The sequence below is a fragment of the Piliocolobus tephrosceles genome, chromosome 6, assembly GCF_002776525.5.
Source record: "Piliocolobus tephrosceles isolate RC106 chromosome 6, ASM277652v3, whole genome shotgun sequence".
Lineage (NCBI taxonomy): Eukaryota > Metazoa > Chordata > Mammalia > Primates > Cercopithecidae > Piliocolobus > Piliocolobus tephrosceles.
The window spans coordinates 48063260-48084418 of NC_045439.1; the positions used below are offsets into that span (position 1 = coordinate 48063260).

The 21159-nt window shown below is 40.1% G+C and overlaps 1 protein-coding gene across 2 annotated transcripts in view; it reads right to left on the minus strand.

The window, feature by feature from the left end:
• DAAM1 (dishevelled associated activator of morphogenesis 1) overlaps positions 1 to 21159 on the minus strand; it is a 187476-nt gene that overhangs the window by 18084 nt on the left and 148233 nt on the right. For both annotated transcript variants that reach the window (XM_023231543.2, XM_023231552.2), the window contains 3 exons: positions 13481 to 13587; positions 5695 to 5779; positions 703 to 809 (listed from right to left, as the gene is read on the minus strand). In XM_023231543.2, coding sequence (XP_023087311.1) covers positions 703 to 809; positions 5695 to 5779; positions 13481 to 13587 — 299 coding nt within the window. The remainder of the gene's footprint in view (positions 1 to 702; positions 810 to 5694; positions 5780 to 13480; positions 13588 to 21159) is intronic.

A 21159-nucleotide genomic window follows, 5' to 3' on the forward strand; every position in this document is an offset into this window, starting at 1 on the left:
GCTCCCCTAAAGGAGAAAGCTGTGCCTTGAGGTTCACTGAGAGTTTCAGGACCACTGGTCCTTCTCTAATGCGGAATCAATTTTCTAGGCCTGAGATAGCAGATCGACTTAGCTCATATACCAAACCTAATTATGAAGCTGTGGCTGCCTCAGGGCTTTCTGGAGAAGAGTTCAAAGAGCTTGCCAAGGCTCCGTGGGAAGAGTGCCATGATCGATTAGTGATGTCTGCATGTGTCATGATTTGACATCTAGACCCTGGTTGTTCAGTTACATGGGCTTCAGACTGACATTGTCAGAATCTGTCCATATATATATATTTTTTTTTCCTTTTTTTTTTCTATTTTACAACCACCTTGCCATCCTAAGCTACTTGGAAGTATGAGACAATATCCCAAGAAATCAAACTGGTGAGGAGAATGATACTGACTGGAATCAAGAAAAGTTATTATTTGATAAGGCCAAAGAGGCCCAGAAATAGAGATAATTGTGAAAAAACCCTCACCCTGGCTCACCCATAGGCAAGAACTGACATAAACAGAACAATGAAATTCCACATCACTCAGACTTGAGAAGATTTTTAGAATGAAAAAGCTTTCAAGTTAAGCCAGGTTAATTAGCCCAAACAAATCAACATGAATTGAAAATTCATGAAGCTTAGAAAGGGAAGGGACGTCTTCACATTCTAAGCATTTTCAAACTCACCGGCTCATCTCAAAAAGAAATCTATCAGCCTTGGCCATCCGATCCAGTTCGTGTCTATGTTCCTCCAACAGGTCAATGTCACTTTTTTCAGGAACAAATTTCAAGAGCTGAAAAGTACACACGAATATTAAAACCGGGTTTATCACTTAAATCCATGTAGTAATTTTTCACCCTTTCAGTTAATTTGTCCAAAGATGAAATGTTAACTCTTGTTGAATTTATAAGCTCTGCTCACAGGTTAAGATACAAGAGAAATGATGAAATCTTTTCATTTTTACTTGAAAGTAGTTAAATGGGTATAAGATTCATCCCTGGCACTTTTCTGTTCGCTACTGCCTCTCAAATCAGAATTGTGGGAGTTCTCTACTGGAACCTCTTTTTCACAGACCACTAGAAGCACCTCAGAGAGTCAATGCTCTCATCAGAAGATGATACAACTGAGGTCCAGAGAGAGTAAGCCACTCACCCAAGATTACAAAGCAAGTTTGTGTAGTGATTAGAAATAGAACCTAGGTCTCTTGACTCCCAGCTCTACGCCTTTTTCTGTTACATCATGCTGGAATGAATAACTCCACTTGTAGTTTCCATTCCATTTTCTTATTTTTCTGGTTTATCTAATTCAATCTTTTTTTTCCCCTTCCACGTAGAGGTGGGTGAGAGGAACACAGTGGGATTTGATGTTTTTAATTTCGTAGTTTATTTTGAAGGAAGAAATGAGCATGGGATGTGGAAGAAATAGTAACAATATTTAAAACTGAAACAGTGCTTCTGTATGTGTCTTATTTCCTTTCAAGGTACACATGTTTTGGATGTGTATGCAAGACCTGTGGACTCATGCTGTTTTGGAGATCAAATGCCCTTAGCTTTTTTTTTTTTTTTTTAAGCATGACCTTCTTGACTTTGAGGCTCTCCCCAGAATTTGATGCTGGAATTAGATGATCCATTTAGTAACTTTTCAAATGTTTGTTGAATTTAACTGAGGGACCTCAGAAAAGTCAGTTAGTCAGGGTGTCATCAGCAGAGAGGGAGAATTGGAATTACAGGCAAGCATTCTGTGAGGCTAGAATACATTCCAGGCAGAGTGTATACTGTGTGCTGGGGCCTGGAATGGGCAGCACAGCACTTATGCAGGTAGAAGGGCAGTGGTAACATCATTGGGAGAGGGCAGGGTAGGCAAGGGCAGGGAGTAGCAAGGCCTTATAAGAAGTTCTGTCTTTACTTTGAAGGCACTGGGACATACCTTGAAAATCTCATGTAGGAGAGTGAGTTTACATTTTTTTAAAAAAATCGCCATGCTTGAGGGATGGAAAAAGAATTAGAAGAGATTAAAAATGAGAGGGGGTCATGATTAGATAGTGGTACAGTAAGTAATCTAAATAATCTGGATAAGAGATGATAGTGGCCTGGATAGGGTGGAGCTAGTGGACAGATTATAGAGCTATTTATGAGACTTGAATGGAACTGTCCTGACTTGATGGATTGTAGTATATGAGGGAGGAAGAGTCAAAGATGACGCCTGGGCTTCTGGCTTAGGCAATAACGTAACTGGGAACCCAGGAAGAGAAGGCTGGAGGTAGGGTGAGCCAGAATGGGGAGGAGAAGGTGAGTTTAATGTTCAAAATGATTGCATGGAACCAAGTAATGATTTCTATTAGGCAGTTGGACAAATGGGTCTGAAGCCTTAGGAAGATGCGTTTGGAAGCTGAAGCATGGCATTGGTTTTAACAGGTAGGTTACTGAAGGTGCGGGTGTCAGTGAGATTAGGAAAGGTGCCGTCAAGAGAAAAAAAGCAGGGCTGGAGAGAACCAGTATTCAAGGGGCCAGGACAAGAAAAGGAAAAACCTTTAAAAGGAGGCCACGGAGATGCAGCCAGAGAGGCCTGCATGGCTCACAGGGCCACGGGAAGGCAGCATTTCAGCATGCAGCAAGTGGCCATGGGTGCCAACACCCCCAAGAAACTAAGAAAAATGAGGACCCTGCAGTGTCCCCTGGCTCCGGCAACAGGGAAGTTGCAAGTGCCCTCGAGAAGAGCTCTAGGGGGAGGACAGTGCAGCAGAGTGGGTAGAAAGAAAGTGTGGATGGCTTTCAAGACTCTGGCAGTGTCAGAGAGAAGACAGTAGCTAGATGGGGAGGGGGAGTCTTGAGAGGGACATGTATATAAGATGTGTGTGTGTGTGTAGTGGGTGTGTGCATGAGGGTGTGTGCACGGTGTGTGTGTAGGGGTGTGTGTGTAGGGTGTGTATGTGTGGTATATGTGTGTAGAGGCTGTATGTAGGGGTGTGTTTATGTGCTAAAGGCTGACACTTGAATGAGCTAAGAGTAGAAAGGGTGGGGCTGCAGATCTAGAGGAGGGGGCAGTCAATCCAGCTGGGGTCCTGACTAGAAGGAAGGAATGGGGCCAGAGCAAAGGGAAGGGACATCCCCTCCTTCCTAACGGGATGGAAGTGGTGGAAGATGGAAGTAGATGCCAGGGAGTTCATAGGTCTGGGGGCCTCGATAGCTTCTAGGCATTTCTGCTCCTGAGTTCAAATGGTGACACTGTTCAGGATGTATCTTGTTCTTTCTCAGTGCAGGGAAGGAAGGAAGGAAGGCAAGAAGAAGGGAAGAAAAAGAGAGAGGAAAGCATCACCCCAGCCTCCCTCAGCTTGGATTTTTACAACTGGGCAAGGAAACTGAGTTCTAGCTTCAGGGATCCTTTCACTAATTTGCACAGTCCCCTCTCTCCCTGCAAACTTGTTGTGCTGAGCCCACTTGTCCCCTGTTCAGAATAACACAGTCAGTACATCTCCTTTGTTACCTAAAAGCGCACAGGAGCCACACTAAAACTCAGTTCTCTCTCAAAGGAGAGTTGTGTAAAGGACTGTACGTGGGTAGTTTTAAGAGAGGATGGGGAGTCAGGCAAATATCTGGGAATAAGGATAAAGATATGTGTTCCAAGAAAGAAGAGAGCATAGCTCTCATCTGAGATCAGAGCTCAGCAGCTGCAAGCAGCAAGAGAGGAGGGGATGAAAGCATCCACCAGGCACATCCTAAATAGGAGTAAGGAAATGCTGGCATCAACACTTGTCTGGGAAGAGTGTTGTATAGAGGAAACGGAAGTAAAGAACAAACAGTAAAATGGGGAGGAAAAGAAAGAGCGTGGGAGATGACCAGAGAGCAAGACACACACAGAATTATCAGGAGAGGCCAGGTCAAAAAATATCCTACTTGGCCAGATTCTGCTTCAGTAGACTGGTTTTCTCTCTTGCATTTATTTGAAGTACATTCTATTTGCACTGCAGGCCCTTTTGGCAAGATTGTGAAATCCTTTCCCTCAAGGAGGAATTTTGCTGGATGCAATTCCATAGTAAACAGATCTTGTGGAATTTTAAAACATACGACCTTGTCAATAGGAGCTGAAGGCAGGAGGACTAAAGTGGCTTTACACATAGTCCTTCACTCTGGGTTAGCACATTGGGTGCAGCAACTTGAAGGCAGGGTTACCTGGGAGGGGCAGAGGGAGCTAGGCTCCACTGTCCCAGAGCAAAGACTCTGTGTGACTGGTCTACAGTGAGGGAGGGAAAGGTGTATGGAGGAGCTAGAGAATGCGCTCAAAATAAATTTTATCCCAGGGGATACTTTTAAACCATTCATACACAGAGCACCCCAAGAGACTTGAGAACATAGTCATTAACTATTTTGATAATTAAATAAAACCTTTAAAGGACAGTATGAAGAGTTTTTCCACAGCAAATGTGAGGATTTTCCCCCAGGACTATTCCAGCTGCAGAGGTTGCAAGGAGCGGGCAGGTCCATTAGGGAGTGACTCTGCAAACATCATTCCTCCCTGCATGGTGTCTGAGACCTTTGAGACATCAGTGAGAACCATGGAAAACACACATGCAGATAGACAGGCGCTCTACCCAGAGCAACTTCGCCACTCAGGATTACTGTTAACAACACAAAATACCCTTATTCTCTGCTCTTGGAGCAAGGCACGCCTACAGATGCAACTGGAGTTCGGTCTAGAATCCTAGTTGCTTGTGCCCACAGTTGACCTTAGGTACACCTGGCTCTAACAAATGTGGACTTCTTGACCAAAATCATTCAAAATGTGAGCCCATCCCCAAAACAATGAGACAGAAGGATGGAACAGTCTGACAGCATTCTGAGACTATCATCACAGAGCACAGAAAAGTTAAGGCCCAGACCAAGGGGCAGAGGGCAGAGAAAGGTGAAAATCCCTAGAATATGTGCGAGATCAACAACATTGTTATTTGGGGACAAGTAAACAAAGAAGCCAAACAGCCCATGACCCAGTTGCAGTGGCTACAAAGAAATGCTATAAAAATACTGGCTGCTTGGTCATGGATAACAAAAATTATATCAAGATACTATGGGCAAAGATGTATACTGACTGGGTGTAAATCCCATTCTTGCTACCCCTGGCATTTAAATTTACTGCTATTTATGACACAAGAGGGTGCTGTACAATGTACAGTGGTTAAAACTTAGCCCCAAGACATTTACAACTGCCTTGTGACACACATGTGTGTTCAGATACAGATGACAGTGTGTGGGGTTTAAAGTTCATTTTCATGGTTGTGGGTCTGGTGACCAAGACACAAATTAGATTTAGAATTTAGTAATGAATCAGCTTTTGTAGTATCGTTTGCAATCTCACAGTGCTAGTGAGATTCTCAGTATTCCTGTGAAACACAGACTTTCTTCTAGAGCTAGATTTATATGATTTACTGAGGTATAATGACATAATTGCAGCTTGAGGGATGCTGTGTGTCCCAGGCATTTGACAAACGTGATCTTCCTTCTCACCCATCAGTTTGGGAGGCAATGAGAGAATAAGGTCATTAAGTTTCCTAACACAGTCACATGGGAACTTAGTTCAGCCACCTCATGATCCACTAGCAACAACCGGATGTTCTGAATATCCCTCTCCCTGTTGATGGTGAGGGATCTTTTCACTTCTGCTCTGAGATACATCTGGTAGCTCACCTGTTCCAACATGTCCTTGGGCAGATCTTCCTGTTCGTCCATTGTTAGAATTGCCCGTTTGATTTCATCATTGGATAATTTCAACCTGGAGAAAGAATATTGTTATTAACCATATTGGTTTGAGTATTAAAATTTAACATAATTCATTTTGCTACGCCAGCTGCTGATTTTCAAGTACTTTTTTCTTAAAATCTCTCGGTGAAAGCTTATTTCCTAACAATATTGCACCTAAAAATAGGATTTTAAAACTGCTTTAACATTCTTTCAGGGCTTTGTAATGCTCTGCTAACACAGAGGACAAAGCTGCTATGTTCTATGATTTAGTTTTCTTAAGCAAAGCACTGGAAGATTAGAACTAGGGAAAATATCCATACACAATTGTTTTCTTTTACATTTAGGATCCATGAATTGCAAGTGGGAGGACAGAACTAAGTTTCTGACCTGTTTATAGGTCAGGAGTGTTTAAAGTTTGCTATCAGGTAAAAAATGGGTTTTGAGAAGGTTAGAAACTACATGTTATTGTTAAAATGTTGAGCAACAGATAATATGCAAAATAAAATGTATAAGTACTTCATAGTTAAGGCATTTTTTTAATAGACGGAGAAACTGGGGCCCAGAATGGCCAAGTGATTTGTCCAAGATCAAACATAAAAAACGACAGTAACCACAAACCCACAACTCTTGACTGCTAATCTCAAACTCTTTATACAAAAATCCCTTATCTAGTTAATGTTTCATAGGGAAGGATTTAAGCAAAAATACAAATCTGTTTCCTCATTTTCTGTCTACCATCAGCTTAAATGATTTACTAATTTAATCAGGAATCTGTGTCTTGATCGTCAACAACAAAGTATTGACTGTAAAATATAACATATAATGTTAAAATGTATTTTTATTAGATATAACAATAGTCTTACCCAGGGGAAAAAATCTTGATCACATTATTAGCTGCAACAAGAGAATCACTCCTTTGTTTAATTTGTAAGCATTAGACCCAGACTTTTCCTTTTTTTTTTTTTTTGATAGAAATGGGGTCTCACTATGTTGCCCAGGTTGGTCTTGAATTCCTGTCCTCAAACAATCCTCCTACCTTGGCCTCCCAAAGCACTGGGATTACAGGCGTGAGCGAGCATGCATGGTCTAGACTTATTTTTAAAATCTTACTTCCTTACAACCTAAAACTAATGTGGCATATTAACATGACTTGATTTGTTCTTTTGAGTCTATGCTCTTAAAAAAGCATCATCATATTTAGGACTGGAGATAAAGACGTAAACACACAAATATAGAGCAAGATATACACATGTCACATGGCAACTTTTGAAGGTAGGGGCTTTGGTGTGAGACAGGCTGGGTCCCAGTCCTGTCTCCGATACTTCCTGGTCAATGTGACTAGAGCAAAAAATTTTTATTAAGCCTCAGTTTCCTCATCTGTAAAACAAGGATAGTAATAACTACATAACTGCATCCCCCCCCCCCACCTTCCCCCAGAAAGGGTTTGTGTTTGTATGTGTGCACATGAGGATTAAGCAAATGAATGCACGTAAAGTGCTTAGCAAACTTCCTGGCCATAGAAAGAATGCAATAAACTATATGTACATTCTACAAGGCAGAATTTTTTATAGTAGAAAAACAAAGTAGCAGTACCTTTGTATCCTTAATGTTCATATGCAGCTAAGAACCCATTAAACAGTGCTTAGTATGGTAATTATGATCACTTTCCAAAGCACTGTCATACCCATTATTTCACCAGTGTTTCCTCTCTGTGTATGACACCCATGAGGCTGAGAGTATTAAGAAGGAAATAGAAGATGAGGTCCTTACTTTAACAGTGATTATAGTCATTGGGAGAACTAGATGATAAGCCGAAATCCTCAAGACACATGCAGATCAAGATGAGGGCTGAATAGGTGAAAGCATGCACTCAAAGGCAGTGAAGGAGAAGAGAAGCCCCCGGTGAAGCTGGATGAGGCACCCCACCAAGGATGCCTCTGGCTTGTCTTTTTCTCTAGATTTGGGACCTGATTATGTTAAAACCATCCACCTTGCTATTTAAACTGAATGTTATTTCATGTGCCATTAAGTAGGGAAAAGAAGGAAAAAATTTGGGAATTCTACCGTACTAATACCATTCTCTTCTATTTCATGTTCTCAAACCCAAATGAAGCATCTAGGCAAAATGCAAAATTGTTTAAGGTGACAAATAAGGCCCATTCTATCACCTCATCTGAGCTGTGGTGTCGTTATAACCCCTACGCCGTTACAGGAGCCCTTGCCCTGGCAGACTTCTTCAGATGGTTTTTGTCATTGTTGGGACAACCATTTTCTCATGAACATGTTCCCCAGAATATCGTGTTAGAAAATTCCCCCTGCTTAAATGGAACAATTTAGCTAAATTGGCATGGGTAAAGTACACAACAGGGAAAAAAACGACTCGCAGCATCAGGCCCTCAACTGGGTAGCCCTAGACTCCAGGACACTAGAAGCCCTTGAGTCAATTTAAGTCCAAACACCATTGTGCGGCCATGCAAGGCCAAGGAATAGTAACAATAGGGAGGGCTGAAACTGCCACTAATGAAAACCAACTGGCTGTGAAAACATCTATAATCATGAGGAGAGCTCTGCTTATAAGAAAAAAAATAAATTAGTTCTGTGTCCTTTTCACACCAAGTTGAAGAAACCATTTTATGGTGTAGTTCTGCTGAGTCCTTCTGTTTTGCATTTAAAAGAAAAGGAGTTGAAAATCAGAGTGAGAACAATACTTGAAGTATCAGATTTGCATTTCATTAGCTCCCCATATGGAGCACAGAACTTCTTGCTTTTGAAATTGTATATATTTATGCTCCTCAACCCCCAGAGGCTGTCTGGACTAAACACTAGATCTAATTCAAAACAATTTTAGTTTCTCTTAATGTGGCCCACAAAGAGACTGGAGACTTTAATGGCTAGTACTTAAGAAAATCTACCTGTCAACGTAACCCCATGCATGCGGCCTGTTGGATCAAAGAAACCCTACCTTAAGGGAAAGGGAAGAAAAGTACCCCGCCCTCAGGGATGGTTCTATAGGTTGCAGAGTTCTTAGTATCATCTGTCATCCACAGAATCAGTCTCTAATCTCTGTAATTAATTGCTTTTAAAGCTTGGCAGTGTTCTGAAGTGCTGAAGGGTGGCAACTTTTGAGACATGTACTCTAACTTTCTTTACAAGGCAGGAAACAAACCAGCCATCTTAAAACAGTATTCAACTCTAGGTTGCTCTACTCAAGTATTTCAAAAATTTGCCAAGAGAATTGGAACATCCAGGCGTAATTAAAATAAGTTAAGGATGGATGGCTAGATCAGCCTCAGCTCTGCTTCAGTGGATTTAGGCCAAATCCCCCTACTTTGGAGTAGCTTTTTGTGGTTTACTACACCCAGGCTGCCGTGCTAAGTGAGCATCTGGAAAAAAAAAAACGGCAGAACACTTCATAAAATTGTGTTTTAGGTGGGTTCATTTTGCAATATAAACCTGCTTCCAAGTTGCTGTCTCCCACCCCCCGCCACCCCCCAGCCTTTGGCGGAGAGAGATCTGTTTTAGTGAATAAAACAGAGTAAATTTTAAATTGCTACATTTCACCCATACACACATAGACAGTAGAAAAGTTGCTTATTCCCTGAGGACCTGAGGAACAAATTCTCTAAGATGTGCCCATTCTACTCTCTTCCCATGAAAGGTACGGTCCCTTGTGCCTGTAGCTCCCCATTCAAATGCACACCTTTTAGGCCATCTCTTTCTGAGAGCTTCGAATGATTTGGTCACTCATGCTGCAAATATCCTACTCACTCAGGCATGGGGAGTGCCGGCACCTCCTCCCTGCCTTGGCCTCTTTCCAACTGCCTGCTTGGCTCCAGACAAAGCTGTGGCAGGTGCCCCTGACCTAAAGGTCCACTGACATTTGTAAAATATGAGGAAGACCTTTAAGGTATAATCTTAAATGCTGTGAACACAAGCGCTCGTTAAAATATAGCCCATGGAATATGCCACAGGCTTTCACTGTGGTGAACTTTGGTGTAATGATGGCATTGCCAGGAAATAAATCCCTAGACAGCAAGATAAGAAATAGGGAAGCTCACCAGCCTTTGGGAATGAAATAATCGCAGAAAAGAAAGATAGTAAGTGTGGCAAGGTGGGAAATGCTGACATAATCTTTGAAACATTCCTATTCATTGTCCCTAAGCACAAAATCAGCCTTCAAGGGCTTCTTCATCTCTCTCAAGGTTGTCTGTCAGTCATCAGGTCTCACCTGGACAACAGAGACCCTTATCTGATGGCTGCCCTGGTCCAGCTGTTAACCCCTTCTAACCTGTCCTGCGAAACCAAAAGACCAAACTAAAAAACCTTATTAAACACAGTGTCCTCCTCCTGAACAAACGGCACCAGTTCTGATCCCATGGATACATAAACAGGACACTGGGCAGCTCCCATGCAGGCACTCTTCCCAGGGCTGCACACATCCTGGAGGAATTCTCACAAGCCGCTGAAGGGCTACTACCTTCATGACCTTCGTTTTATAGATGAGGAGGTTATGATGTGATCGTGGGCTGACTTATGCTCTTAGAAATGCACAATGCCTGAATCTCGGACTCTCCTGCCTGGTTTCATTCAATCCAATTGATAATTCTCTGCCAGGATTGCAGGGCTCTCTTTACTAGCTGTGCTTATGTCCCTCCCACATCTTTGCTGCTCCACGCCTCCTTGACATTGCCTTCCTGGCCCCACCTCTCGTTATATAACAGTCCTTGCCTTTGAGGCCCACTTTCTACAGTAAGCTCTGCTAGTGCCCCTCCTACATGGCTGAGCTCCGTGTCCTTCAGTCAGACCAGTGTAAGCCCTGAACTGCACACAAATCTCACAGGTGTCATTTTTCTTCTCCAATTAGCCAGGTGCTTTCAAAGGCAGCAACGTTATCTTAACTTTTGGTACGTCCTGTGGCACTCAGCACAGTGCTGGGCAAAAAAATGCTCCAAAGTGGTGACTAAGAGAATAAGTATTGAACACGTTTTCATATTTCTTTCTCCTTTTATGTCCCCAGTTCCTTTTCTACATAGTAATACATTGCCAACAAAAAGGGAAGAATGAAAAGTAAACTGCTGATTGGTTAAAAAACTAAATAAAATACTAAATACTAAATACTAAAAAACTAAATAAAATACAAATTATAATTAAATCTGCTTAATTTTTTCACTTTTACCACAACATTTAACTTGTCGTTCTGTGCTTTCCTGATGAGAGAGTAAAACAACTGACCACTGAGCACAAAAGGATGGGGCACTGAATCATCCATGGGAGAGAGGGCTTCAGATCCTGATCAATGCAGCCCAATGGCCAACAGGTCAAATGGGACTCAAAATTACTTTGTCACACACACTTTTTAATTGTGCTCACGGTAGTAACACTTATACACCAAACTGGATTTTAATTGATAATCTGACAGATATGAGGTCAGTTCGTAAAACTGTCTTAAAGGAGTTTAAATACATTCAAGTTCTAAGTCACCTCAAAAGTGTCAGCGCCTAAGGCAACAACGGAATTTACATACCACAAATATGAACGACTTCCCTCAATAACAGAATGGAGAATCTGCCAGAAAGAGATGTAACCTTATCTATAGCTCGTGTAATTATCCTGGTTGGTACTTAGTACTACTGAATAATCTGTCAATAAGGAACGAGGTCACTGTTTCTACTCTAAAGGCATTTCAACACTACAGAAATTCTGGGCCAGGCACGGTGGCTCACGCCTGTAATCCCAGCACTTTGGGAGGCCGAGGCAGACGGATCATGAGGTCAGGAGATCGAGACCATCCTGGCTAACATGGTGAAACCTGGTCTCTACTAAAAAAAGTAAAAAATTAGCCGGGCATGGTGGTGGGTGTCTGTAGTCCCAGTTACTCCGGAGGCTGAGGCAGGAGAATGGCGTGAACCCGGGAGGCAGAGCTTGCAGTGAGCTGAGACCGTGCCACTGCACTCCAGCCTGGGTGACAGAGCAAGACTCTGTCTCGAAAAGGAAAGAAAAGAAAAGAAAAGAAAATAAAAGAAAAGAAAGAAATTCTGTGACAGCTCCTTTTGCCAAGCGTTTTAAAGCATTCATCTGGATGGCACAAGCATAAAATACAGAGAGAAATTCTAGGATGTAAAAAAACTCCACAACTTTCCCAGTTAATTTAGCTTTGCTACTAGGAATACTATTTATAAAAAGGTAACAAAACAAATTGTTTACACTGTACAGCAGTCTTCCCTTATTGGAGAAGAATATGTCCCACAACCTCCCAGTGGATGCCTGAAACTGTGGATAGTATTGATCTTTACGTAGACTATGTTTTTTTTCTATACTTACATACCTATGGTAAAGTTTAATTTATAAATCAGGCACAGTGAGAGACCAACAATAAATAAAAATAAAATAGAACAACTACAACAATATATTGTAATAAAAAGTTATGTGAATGCAGTTTATCTCCAAATATCTTATTGTACTGGACCGTGAGTAACTGAAACTGCAGAAAGTGAAACTGTGGATAAGGCGGGGACTACTGTAGAAGAAAAATAAGCAGACCTTCAAGTTGTTTTCAGTGGTGTCTTCCTGAGGCAGATAGATATTTTATCTAACCTGAGCATAGTTCATGGAATAAAAGTCAGAATAAATACAGGGTATGGCCATTTACACAGCTTTCAGCCAGAGGCAGAAATAAAATGCTAACAGGATGGTTCAGGTTACCTTACTAGTTGCATTAAAATTCAAAGCTCTCGCTAAGGTTAAATTTCTCTTCACTGAAAGAAACATTTGCTCCCTGAAGTAATACATATCTGGCTAAGAATCAACTTCCATGAAAACCAAGCAGCAGCTCTTTGTGTTAAAAGAAATTCATTCTAAGAACATCTGAATAATAAGGACTACTACGTTTCCTCTCTTCATTCTCCCTGAAAAAGAAGTCGCCTTATACCAGCCTCAGTGCATACACAACATTCCTTCCAGAATGTAACTCATCTTTAAAGCCTCAACATTCAGGATTTTTACATCTTCACTCACTCCATAAGCATTCGGTGTCTTTGCCTAATGTGAAAGTTCCTTTTAGAGAAAAGAAGAAACTAGATACAGAAAAGCTATTTGAAATGCCCAGAACAACCTGACAACATTGCCCGAAGCTGCAATCAGATTCCAGGCTCCCAAAGTTCCTTTCTTCTTTTCAAGTTCCAAGGCTGTGATGGTTCACTAATTACGAGAAAGATTTCTGAACCGGGCTGAACTGGATAAATTAGCATTTCATGGAGGTTTGAGATTTACATATCCTTTTAGCTATAAAAATGCTCAAAAAGAGCATGAAATCATATAACCTTGAAATGTAAAACAGTGACATTAGAAAGCAAAATAAAACAAAGAGCCTTCATCTGTTGGTCCTGATTCTGTGACAATGCTACTAAATGACCAAAATATCTCTAAGGCCAAGAAGTGTAAATAAAAGTCAAGTCCATTTTACAGGCTTTCTGGGAAGAAAAGATTGACTTACGATGTTCTGCCTTTAAATTTAGAAGTCTGTGGAAATTAAACTTTGAGAAAGAAGGCATCCAGCTCTGATATGTTCCACTAAGAAAAGTAAGCACCAAGAGCTGTTCTCATTTTAACAGAAGGGGATCCAAAGAACTGTACCTCAGCAGAGTACAATTAAAACAAAATCACTAACGTGGTTTTGAGCCACAGAATGGAAATGTTGGTCCTACTAGAAATGTTTATTCAACATCAACAATACCTCGATAGAAGGATGTTGCAATTCTGAGCTCTCCGACCATCAATCACCGAAAGCTCTTTGACTTTAAGTTTGGAACTCAGAGTGTCATCAATGGCATCTGCTTCTTTCTGTAAAGAGCACGAAAGAAATCCATCAAAGTCCAACAGGGACATTCAGACTTCAGACACACACACTTTCCATTTTTGTTCACACACACATACACACACTCTACACATACACACATGGGCAAAGCTGAGGTGGTGAGGTGGGGAGTGTGGAGAGATGGTGGAACTGAAACAAAGGCTACAGTCTAGTTGGTAAAGGGAAATAATAAGAAAAGCTGACCACCCACATTTGAAAAAGCATTATTTGGAAGAACAAAGTGCTTCTAAGTTGAAGATGCTAAGTGTGCATAAATTATCAGTGAGTGGTGCCCTCCCTTTGTCCCCCAAATTCCTATGGATTGCAGACAGAAGAACTGTCACTATGAATCAGGCTCAGCTGAGGCTTGCCATTGCCGGTCCAGCCACTTGCAAGGCCCATTCACCCCAGAACCATTTGCATCCTGAGCACTCAAAAAAGCTAAACGATAAAATCTCCCAAACATCTTCATGTACAACAGGAAGCTCCCAAAGCCAGATGGTACCTTTCATTACTCAGGAGCCTGATGGACAATGGGAAGGGGCAGTTTGAGGCATGAGTTCAGTTACCTAAACTAACAAGAAAACACTACTTGCGTATTCTGTTGCTGTACGGAAATCTGTAAGCTATGATGGCCAGTTATAATTTCAGGTGGAACAGACAAAAAATATATATAATATACTGTTAGAGTAAACTGAGCTTCAGGGGTATTGGTAATAATGAAAAGCTCAAGGCTAACTTGATAAATAACAAGTTTGATTTCATTAGCAGTGAGAATAAATTAAAAAGTTACAGTGTTTTAAAAATGTAAGAAAACTGATTATTAAGTAGCTCTTTCTTTTACAAAGTTGTATCTATATTTTACACAAAGAAAGAATCTTAGCTGAATTCTTCATTCAACTTACCTACAGAGTTTCCTCATTTGATGAGGAGGCTGAATTAAAGTAGTATCTCTAAAGTCTGTTTAAGTTCTAAAAATTCTATGTACTTTCCTACCAAGCAGCGTGAATTTATGGAGAACAGCAAACATTATTGGTTCTACAAACTACAAAATCTTGGATCAGACTGCTGTTTTTAACATGAGTCTGTACTACTGTTTAAAGTTTTGCAGTTTAAAAAGAAAATGAATTTGTAGTGACGTGACTGCAATCTGGCTTGCTCAGACACTATGCCTATCAAGCATCGAAATTCAACTGCAGCCTATGTGATCTACAAAAAGTACTTGATTTCTATCAGAAGACAATAGTCCAAGTCTTATATACACCATCAAGCCTTTTTCAGATATTTCCCACTCAGGAATTAGGAGGAAAAAACCAAACAACTATATAAATTATTATAACAATAACAGTAGCATTAAAAAAAATAAGGAAACCAACGAGCTCTAGAACTGTGTACCAGTTCAGAAAACAAAGGCACCATGGAATTTATCATATGAGGCACAATGTGATCGAATGTCAACTGTCTCAAGCTAAAATTTCAGGCGAATCTCTAGATATTCATTTAAGAGTTGAAACCCAAAGTGGAGTTACCTAGACATGAGATTACACTATGTAAAAAACAAAAACAAAAACAAAATCCTGGATAACGAAGAGATTTCAAGCTTATAGTGAGCCAAGGAGTTATATTAAGCAAGCTTTAGGTAGTAGCTCACTTACCTGCTTGGAGTTACTGTTCACAAAGAAATCCTACAGCCATGGCAGAGGCATGGAAAAGGCAAATCAGATATATGCAGTTCAGAAGTCACAGCAACAAATGGGGGAAAGTCAAAGCAGTCAAGGAAACAAGTGATGTAGGGTAAGAGATGATTTACGCCCCTGGGATCATCAATGAGAGTTGATGAAGATGAGAAAGTTTGGCTGAATACCATGAAGAGCACAATACTAAGCATTCAGGGTAGAGAAAGACGATGACATTTGCTGTACCCAATTTTCAATGGTGGAAAACCAAATGCAGAAAAGACAGGGCTTAAAACACCTAAGAAAGACCCAAGCTGGGAAAGGAACAAATCCTCTTTGAAATGACCACTGGCTCCATTTATTCAACATGACAATTTTACTTGAAGCAGGAGAATGTCAATCAATCCCATCAACTTAAGGAAACTATTCCTACTGTTAATAGGAAAACCAAAAATATATAAATAAATAAACTTTTTTTGATGGAAATAATCTCCTGTCATCTTATAAGGATGGATTGAGAAAAGACAGGTTGAACAACTCAAGTCAGTAATATTAACCCTCAGCACCCCTATAAAGTGCAAATAATGCCTGTAGGTGCTACAGGTAGGTATGAGGAAAAAGAACATGCAATTAAGAGAAAATCAGTGATACGTGTGTTCTGCAGCCATTGGTGGCCCTGTCCTAACTGCCCAGGGCTGTTCAAGCATACAAGGTCAACAGTCTTTTCTGGAAATAGTTTTTAGAAAAGACTTGGAGTGAAAAAGGGAATGAGGAAGATGTAACTGACATGCTGTGAGAAAGTTACAGCATACGTTGCATATTTTTGCAATGCTGAAATGAATAAGGCTTTGGTGTGCAAAACACGCCCCAGTTTTCGGGCCAACAGCTTGCACAACCAGCATTTGCTCAGCAGATTCCTTAAGGTCTCATTGGTCTCAGCAGCACTGCCAAGGCAATTTTACACAGATGAGCTGTTTCACATAATTCCTCTAGTGGGAAACAGAATGTGTCCTCCCCTTGCTCTAGCCATACAAGGGGGGACTGCTTTTCTAGAATGGTATTTGAAAAACAATGGATACTCCTCTGATATCCCAGTTTTCTTTTGTCTCTATTATAACTGCCAAGTTGTCTACTCTGAAGCTCCTTAGGACTCTTCCTGTAAAAGCAGTTTCCTTTCAAGGGCAAAAAGACTATGGTGAAGTGAACTCCATGAAGTCATCTTAACCTATTTTTTTTCTCTTAAAGAGAGAGTTGCTAGTTGAACTTAGATTCTGCTCTTACTGTCTGACCCTCAAAGAAGAAACTTTTTTGAAGTTCCCTGGCAACTCATCCTATTTTATAAGTTTCCAGTGTCAGGAAATTAAGACTTCTGACTTCTAGTGTAGAGGCCTGTGGAATCAGGCAACTGTTATTTACTGGGTGTGTGGCTTGGGGCTCAGTCTGTCTGTCTGTAAAATGTGGTTAATTAACAACTGATTGGTGTGAAGATTAAACATGACAATCATGTAATGCGTTGTGTAGAGTACCTAACACATAGGTACCTGACATGTACGTATGAGCCCAGTACTTGAAAGCTACAATAATACAATTATTTCATCTTTCAAGCTGATGATCAAGTCCACTTATTCCCCTTTCGCTCTGTTTTCAGTTGAGCTGAAAAAACAGCTGGTCAAGATCTCCCATTTGTGACCACTATCAGCAATAAGTATAATAGTTAATAACTATGTAACATATTCTCTTTCTAGAGGTGAGGATGAAGAATACAAAGCCAGAGTTTCTTCAATTATTACCCTAAAGATTCCACTTCTTTAAAAGTCCTTTACTTGGCACATTAGAAATAAAATCATAAAGCTTATGAGTTTCATTGAAAGGGGCATGTTAGAAATAATGATGCTTCCAGGCCTGTTTCAAGTAAGTTAACATTCTTTTTGAAAGCTTATTCACTGAAAAATCAGAGGGAAATAACAAAAGATACTTCTAATTGGCTTGGGTCAAATGTGGTAGAATCACTTATATTTGGCTTCACCTAACAGGATGTCTGGTTTTTCCAGGCAATTTCTAGCATAAAGCTTAGGGCTTGGAGTATAAATAGGAAGTTGGGACTTGTATTTTCAGGAAGCAGTGCTGATAGTGCTATAGATTGAATTCCACAATGGGATAATGACTCAACACTTTAGAGATAATTATAATTCTTACGTGACTAGTTTTTAATCTTTTTGAGAATTTTGTAAATCTGGTAAAAATTAGAATCTCTATCCAGAAAAATTCATACACTATATTTATATAAAACCCTGCATCTGATTAACTCTTACCATGAAGCCCAGTTATGGAACTTACATTTGGTCTTAAGAAAAAAAACAAAAAACAAAAAACACCACTATTTATAATTCTCTCTTCTGTTTTCATGTGCCATGGCTAAGGATCAAGCCTATTGAAATAAATATCTTAAATCATAAAATTTTTCAATGTGAAAATTATATCTATAGAATAAAAATTGTAAAGGGAATAAAAAAGGAAAATGATAATTTATAAAAAATCAGAAGATATCATTAAATGCTCTAACTAGAGCCCCCAAAATGTCTTGTGTATTACATATAAGCAGGAGAGGTTGGATTCTGGAGCCTGGGACCACAGTTATTCTTTGTTCCTAACACAGAGCAGAGGCTTTGAAAAGTTTTACAATGTGATGACAATAGGATCCTTAAGGAAGGGCTGTCCTCAAGCAAAGACCAGGGGGAAGGAAGAGATAGTGAGCTGTTAATTTGTTGCTACAGAGATATGACTGCCTTTAGGTAAATGTAGTCCCGTTAGCTCATTTCCCCTCTATTCAATTGTATGGATAGAGAGAAATGAATTTATAGCATCTAGGGATGAAGATTTCCCACAAAATGGAGATGAATATTGTTTAATTGTATCTGAGAAGTACTGCTATGCAATGTGCTACCATTTAAATCAGTCTTTTGTGGCTGACCTGGAAATCACGTATAATGTAGTTTCAATGAGGAAAAGAGGACCTGAGATTCAAGACATTGATTTTCAAATGAACTTTTGGAATGTGAGTGGAGAAATAACTGCCTGCTATTAGATCCCATTTTATGTGGCACATAAGTTTACATCATCAGCTCTGCACATCTCTGATATTTGCACTGAAAAAAAATTCTGAATAGGAATAGTCTTGTTCTTAAAGCTGGAGTTAAAGAAAATCCTATACAAAGTCTGATATTTATAATGAATAAAAACCATGGGGAAGAACAAAGTGAAACTGAGAATTATGTCCCTTGGAGTCACTAATACACACCAAGCCATATTTTTATTATCTATGAAATACGAATATCTACTCATATAGAGTTGGGGGTGAGTATTAAGGAAGAAAATAAGTATAAGAGCTCCTTGAGAACTAAATCTTAAGGTTGATGAGATTGGGAACTGTGTATATCATACTTGTCATCAGGAATGTAATGGATGCTGAATATTATCATCTTATAGTCCATATTATAGTTATTTACAGCTTTTTCTCATGCTTTTATACTGTAAGTTACACTGTGGGCCTGTGCAAAAATTTAACACATTTTCATTCTTTGAATTACTTTGTATACCAAGCAGACAATGTAAGTTCTGATTTTAATGATTCCTCAAATCAACTACATATATTTTATGCAGATATGTGTAAGCGTATATGTATATGTGTGTGCATATACATGTGTGTTTGTATATATCCCATAAGTGTCATTTCTCAGTATTCATCTAAATTATACTAATCTGATATTACTGAGATTTTTCCAAAATCTTACTCTGTGCAGGGTTCCTGTTGCATGCATATAGGTAATGGTATTCATGCCATTACCTTTGTAATGTTCCTTTGCCTCTCTGGGAATTGTACCTAGCCAAAAACTGGCCGAAGTCCAGAGAGTTTGAACAGGGTGTCATGACTCCGGAGGGAGGAAAGAGGAGACATCATGGAAAAAAACAGATCTCCAGTATTCACTTGGGAGTAGAAAAGAGAGCAGTTCAAGTGAATTATACAATGCACTGCCAAGACTGAGATGAAAATGCATAGGTCTTGAGTATTCCCATTGGTCATGAGATAAGGGGACATTCAATGACAGGTGCCCCATTTCCTTTACTGTGTCCTATATATTCCAACTACAGTGTCCACATCTTTGGATTTTCTATCAGAATTCAGTAAATGCAATAAAATGGCTCAAATTATCCTTATTTAGAAAATATATTTATAGTTTAAAAATTCTCATTTCAAATTCTTGCACCAAAAGGGAAAACCTACTTGAATTACTCAAGCTGATCAGGTATGCTGAGATTTTTCTCCAGGAAGTGCTATTGAAAATATGGTCACAACTGATTCTACTTACCGGTCTACTTAGTGTTAAGTATAACTGAAATGTTCTGGACTCTCCTGACTGGAATGCCTACTGATTACTTAAACAGTGTTGGTTGCTAGGAGACAATTACCCAATTGCTAGGCTTTCTGCAATCTTGTCTCCCAGAGCTCTTGAGAAGTGTCCACATATTTGTCCCAGAGCATTTTGGCAGTATCCTTCTGCACCTTCTGCTGAAAGCCAGTTAATTATGAGTCTTGTAAACTTAGGTCTTTCAACCACCTGCCTTTATAATAAATGCAACCCACATGCTCAGACTTGAATAGCATCATTTGGAACAACTGTTGCTTTTCTTTCCTTTAATTTACTTCTGAACGTTCTTAAATCTTCATATTAGGCAACCAGCACGGAACAGTATCAGCGATCAAAACTGAAGTGGGAAAGCAATGGGACATGTAGCCAGGTTAGAAGATTATTTGAATTATCAGGAAATTTGCTACAATGGCTCAAGATTCCATGTCAAGGCCAAGGAGGCACCTTCTCAGGACAGCAGACAGACAAAGAGGCGGCATGTTGCAGCCAATCAGGAATGAGTCTGGTCACAGTCCCTGCCACACGAGGACTCTAAAGACAACTTTTGTCCTTTGAAAGATAAATTGTTTTGCTTTCTATTGGCCAATGCCTTATCTTCATTGTGTTTTTTCCATTTTCCCTTATTTGGTGTGTATAACATTACCCGTTTGCCTTTCTACTTACAGTAGGGGTAGGCAGCTGAGGGCTCCTGTTTTAAGGGTTCATGTCACTATGGCAGGCAACTGCCTCTATTTTTGTATTTTATTAAACTAGCATAAAACGCATTGCAGAAAAGCTTTCCCTTTCTTAAGGGAAAATGTTCACTTAAATATTGGCTTCCTCCCCCCGCCCCCGCCCATTTCAGATGTATCAAAGGCCATTTTGAAAAACAAAACAAAGTGAAAGAAAAAACCCTTAGTTTTTGTTTCTCCCACTAGCCTGAGTCCATCTACTCTTTTGGTGCTCAGTACTTCTTTTCTGATACACTCTTTCTTGGGGACTAAGCCAAGGAAACCAACTAGGAAGTCTGCTGCTTGTTTAAGGATGCTCCACCCATGATTCATCTGGGAGTTAAGGGCCTCTCAGTAAAGCCCGAGGAAAGCCCCATAAGAGGCCCAGCATTCATGTGTTCCTGTTTAGGATGAACTCTGCTCTCCCCATCATTCCTCTTCTTCAGTCATACTTAAGAATCTTTCTTCTCACACTACTGGACTCAAGTTTTCTCTTCTCAAGACTTTGATGATTTGGGATCCTACTCCACCTTTTCTTTTTTCTTCTGAAACTCTCCAGACCTGGCCACCCTGCTGCATTCTCTTCTGGTCTAATTTTAAGAGGCTCTATCACAATGCCCTCTTGAAGAGCAAGAGGCACTACACAGATGTGACCGGGACTCACATAATGATGCCTGTCAATGTGGAGCACCAGCAGGCACCAAATCACATGTTTTTGCTACTATTACAAAAGCTTTGCTCACTTT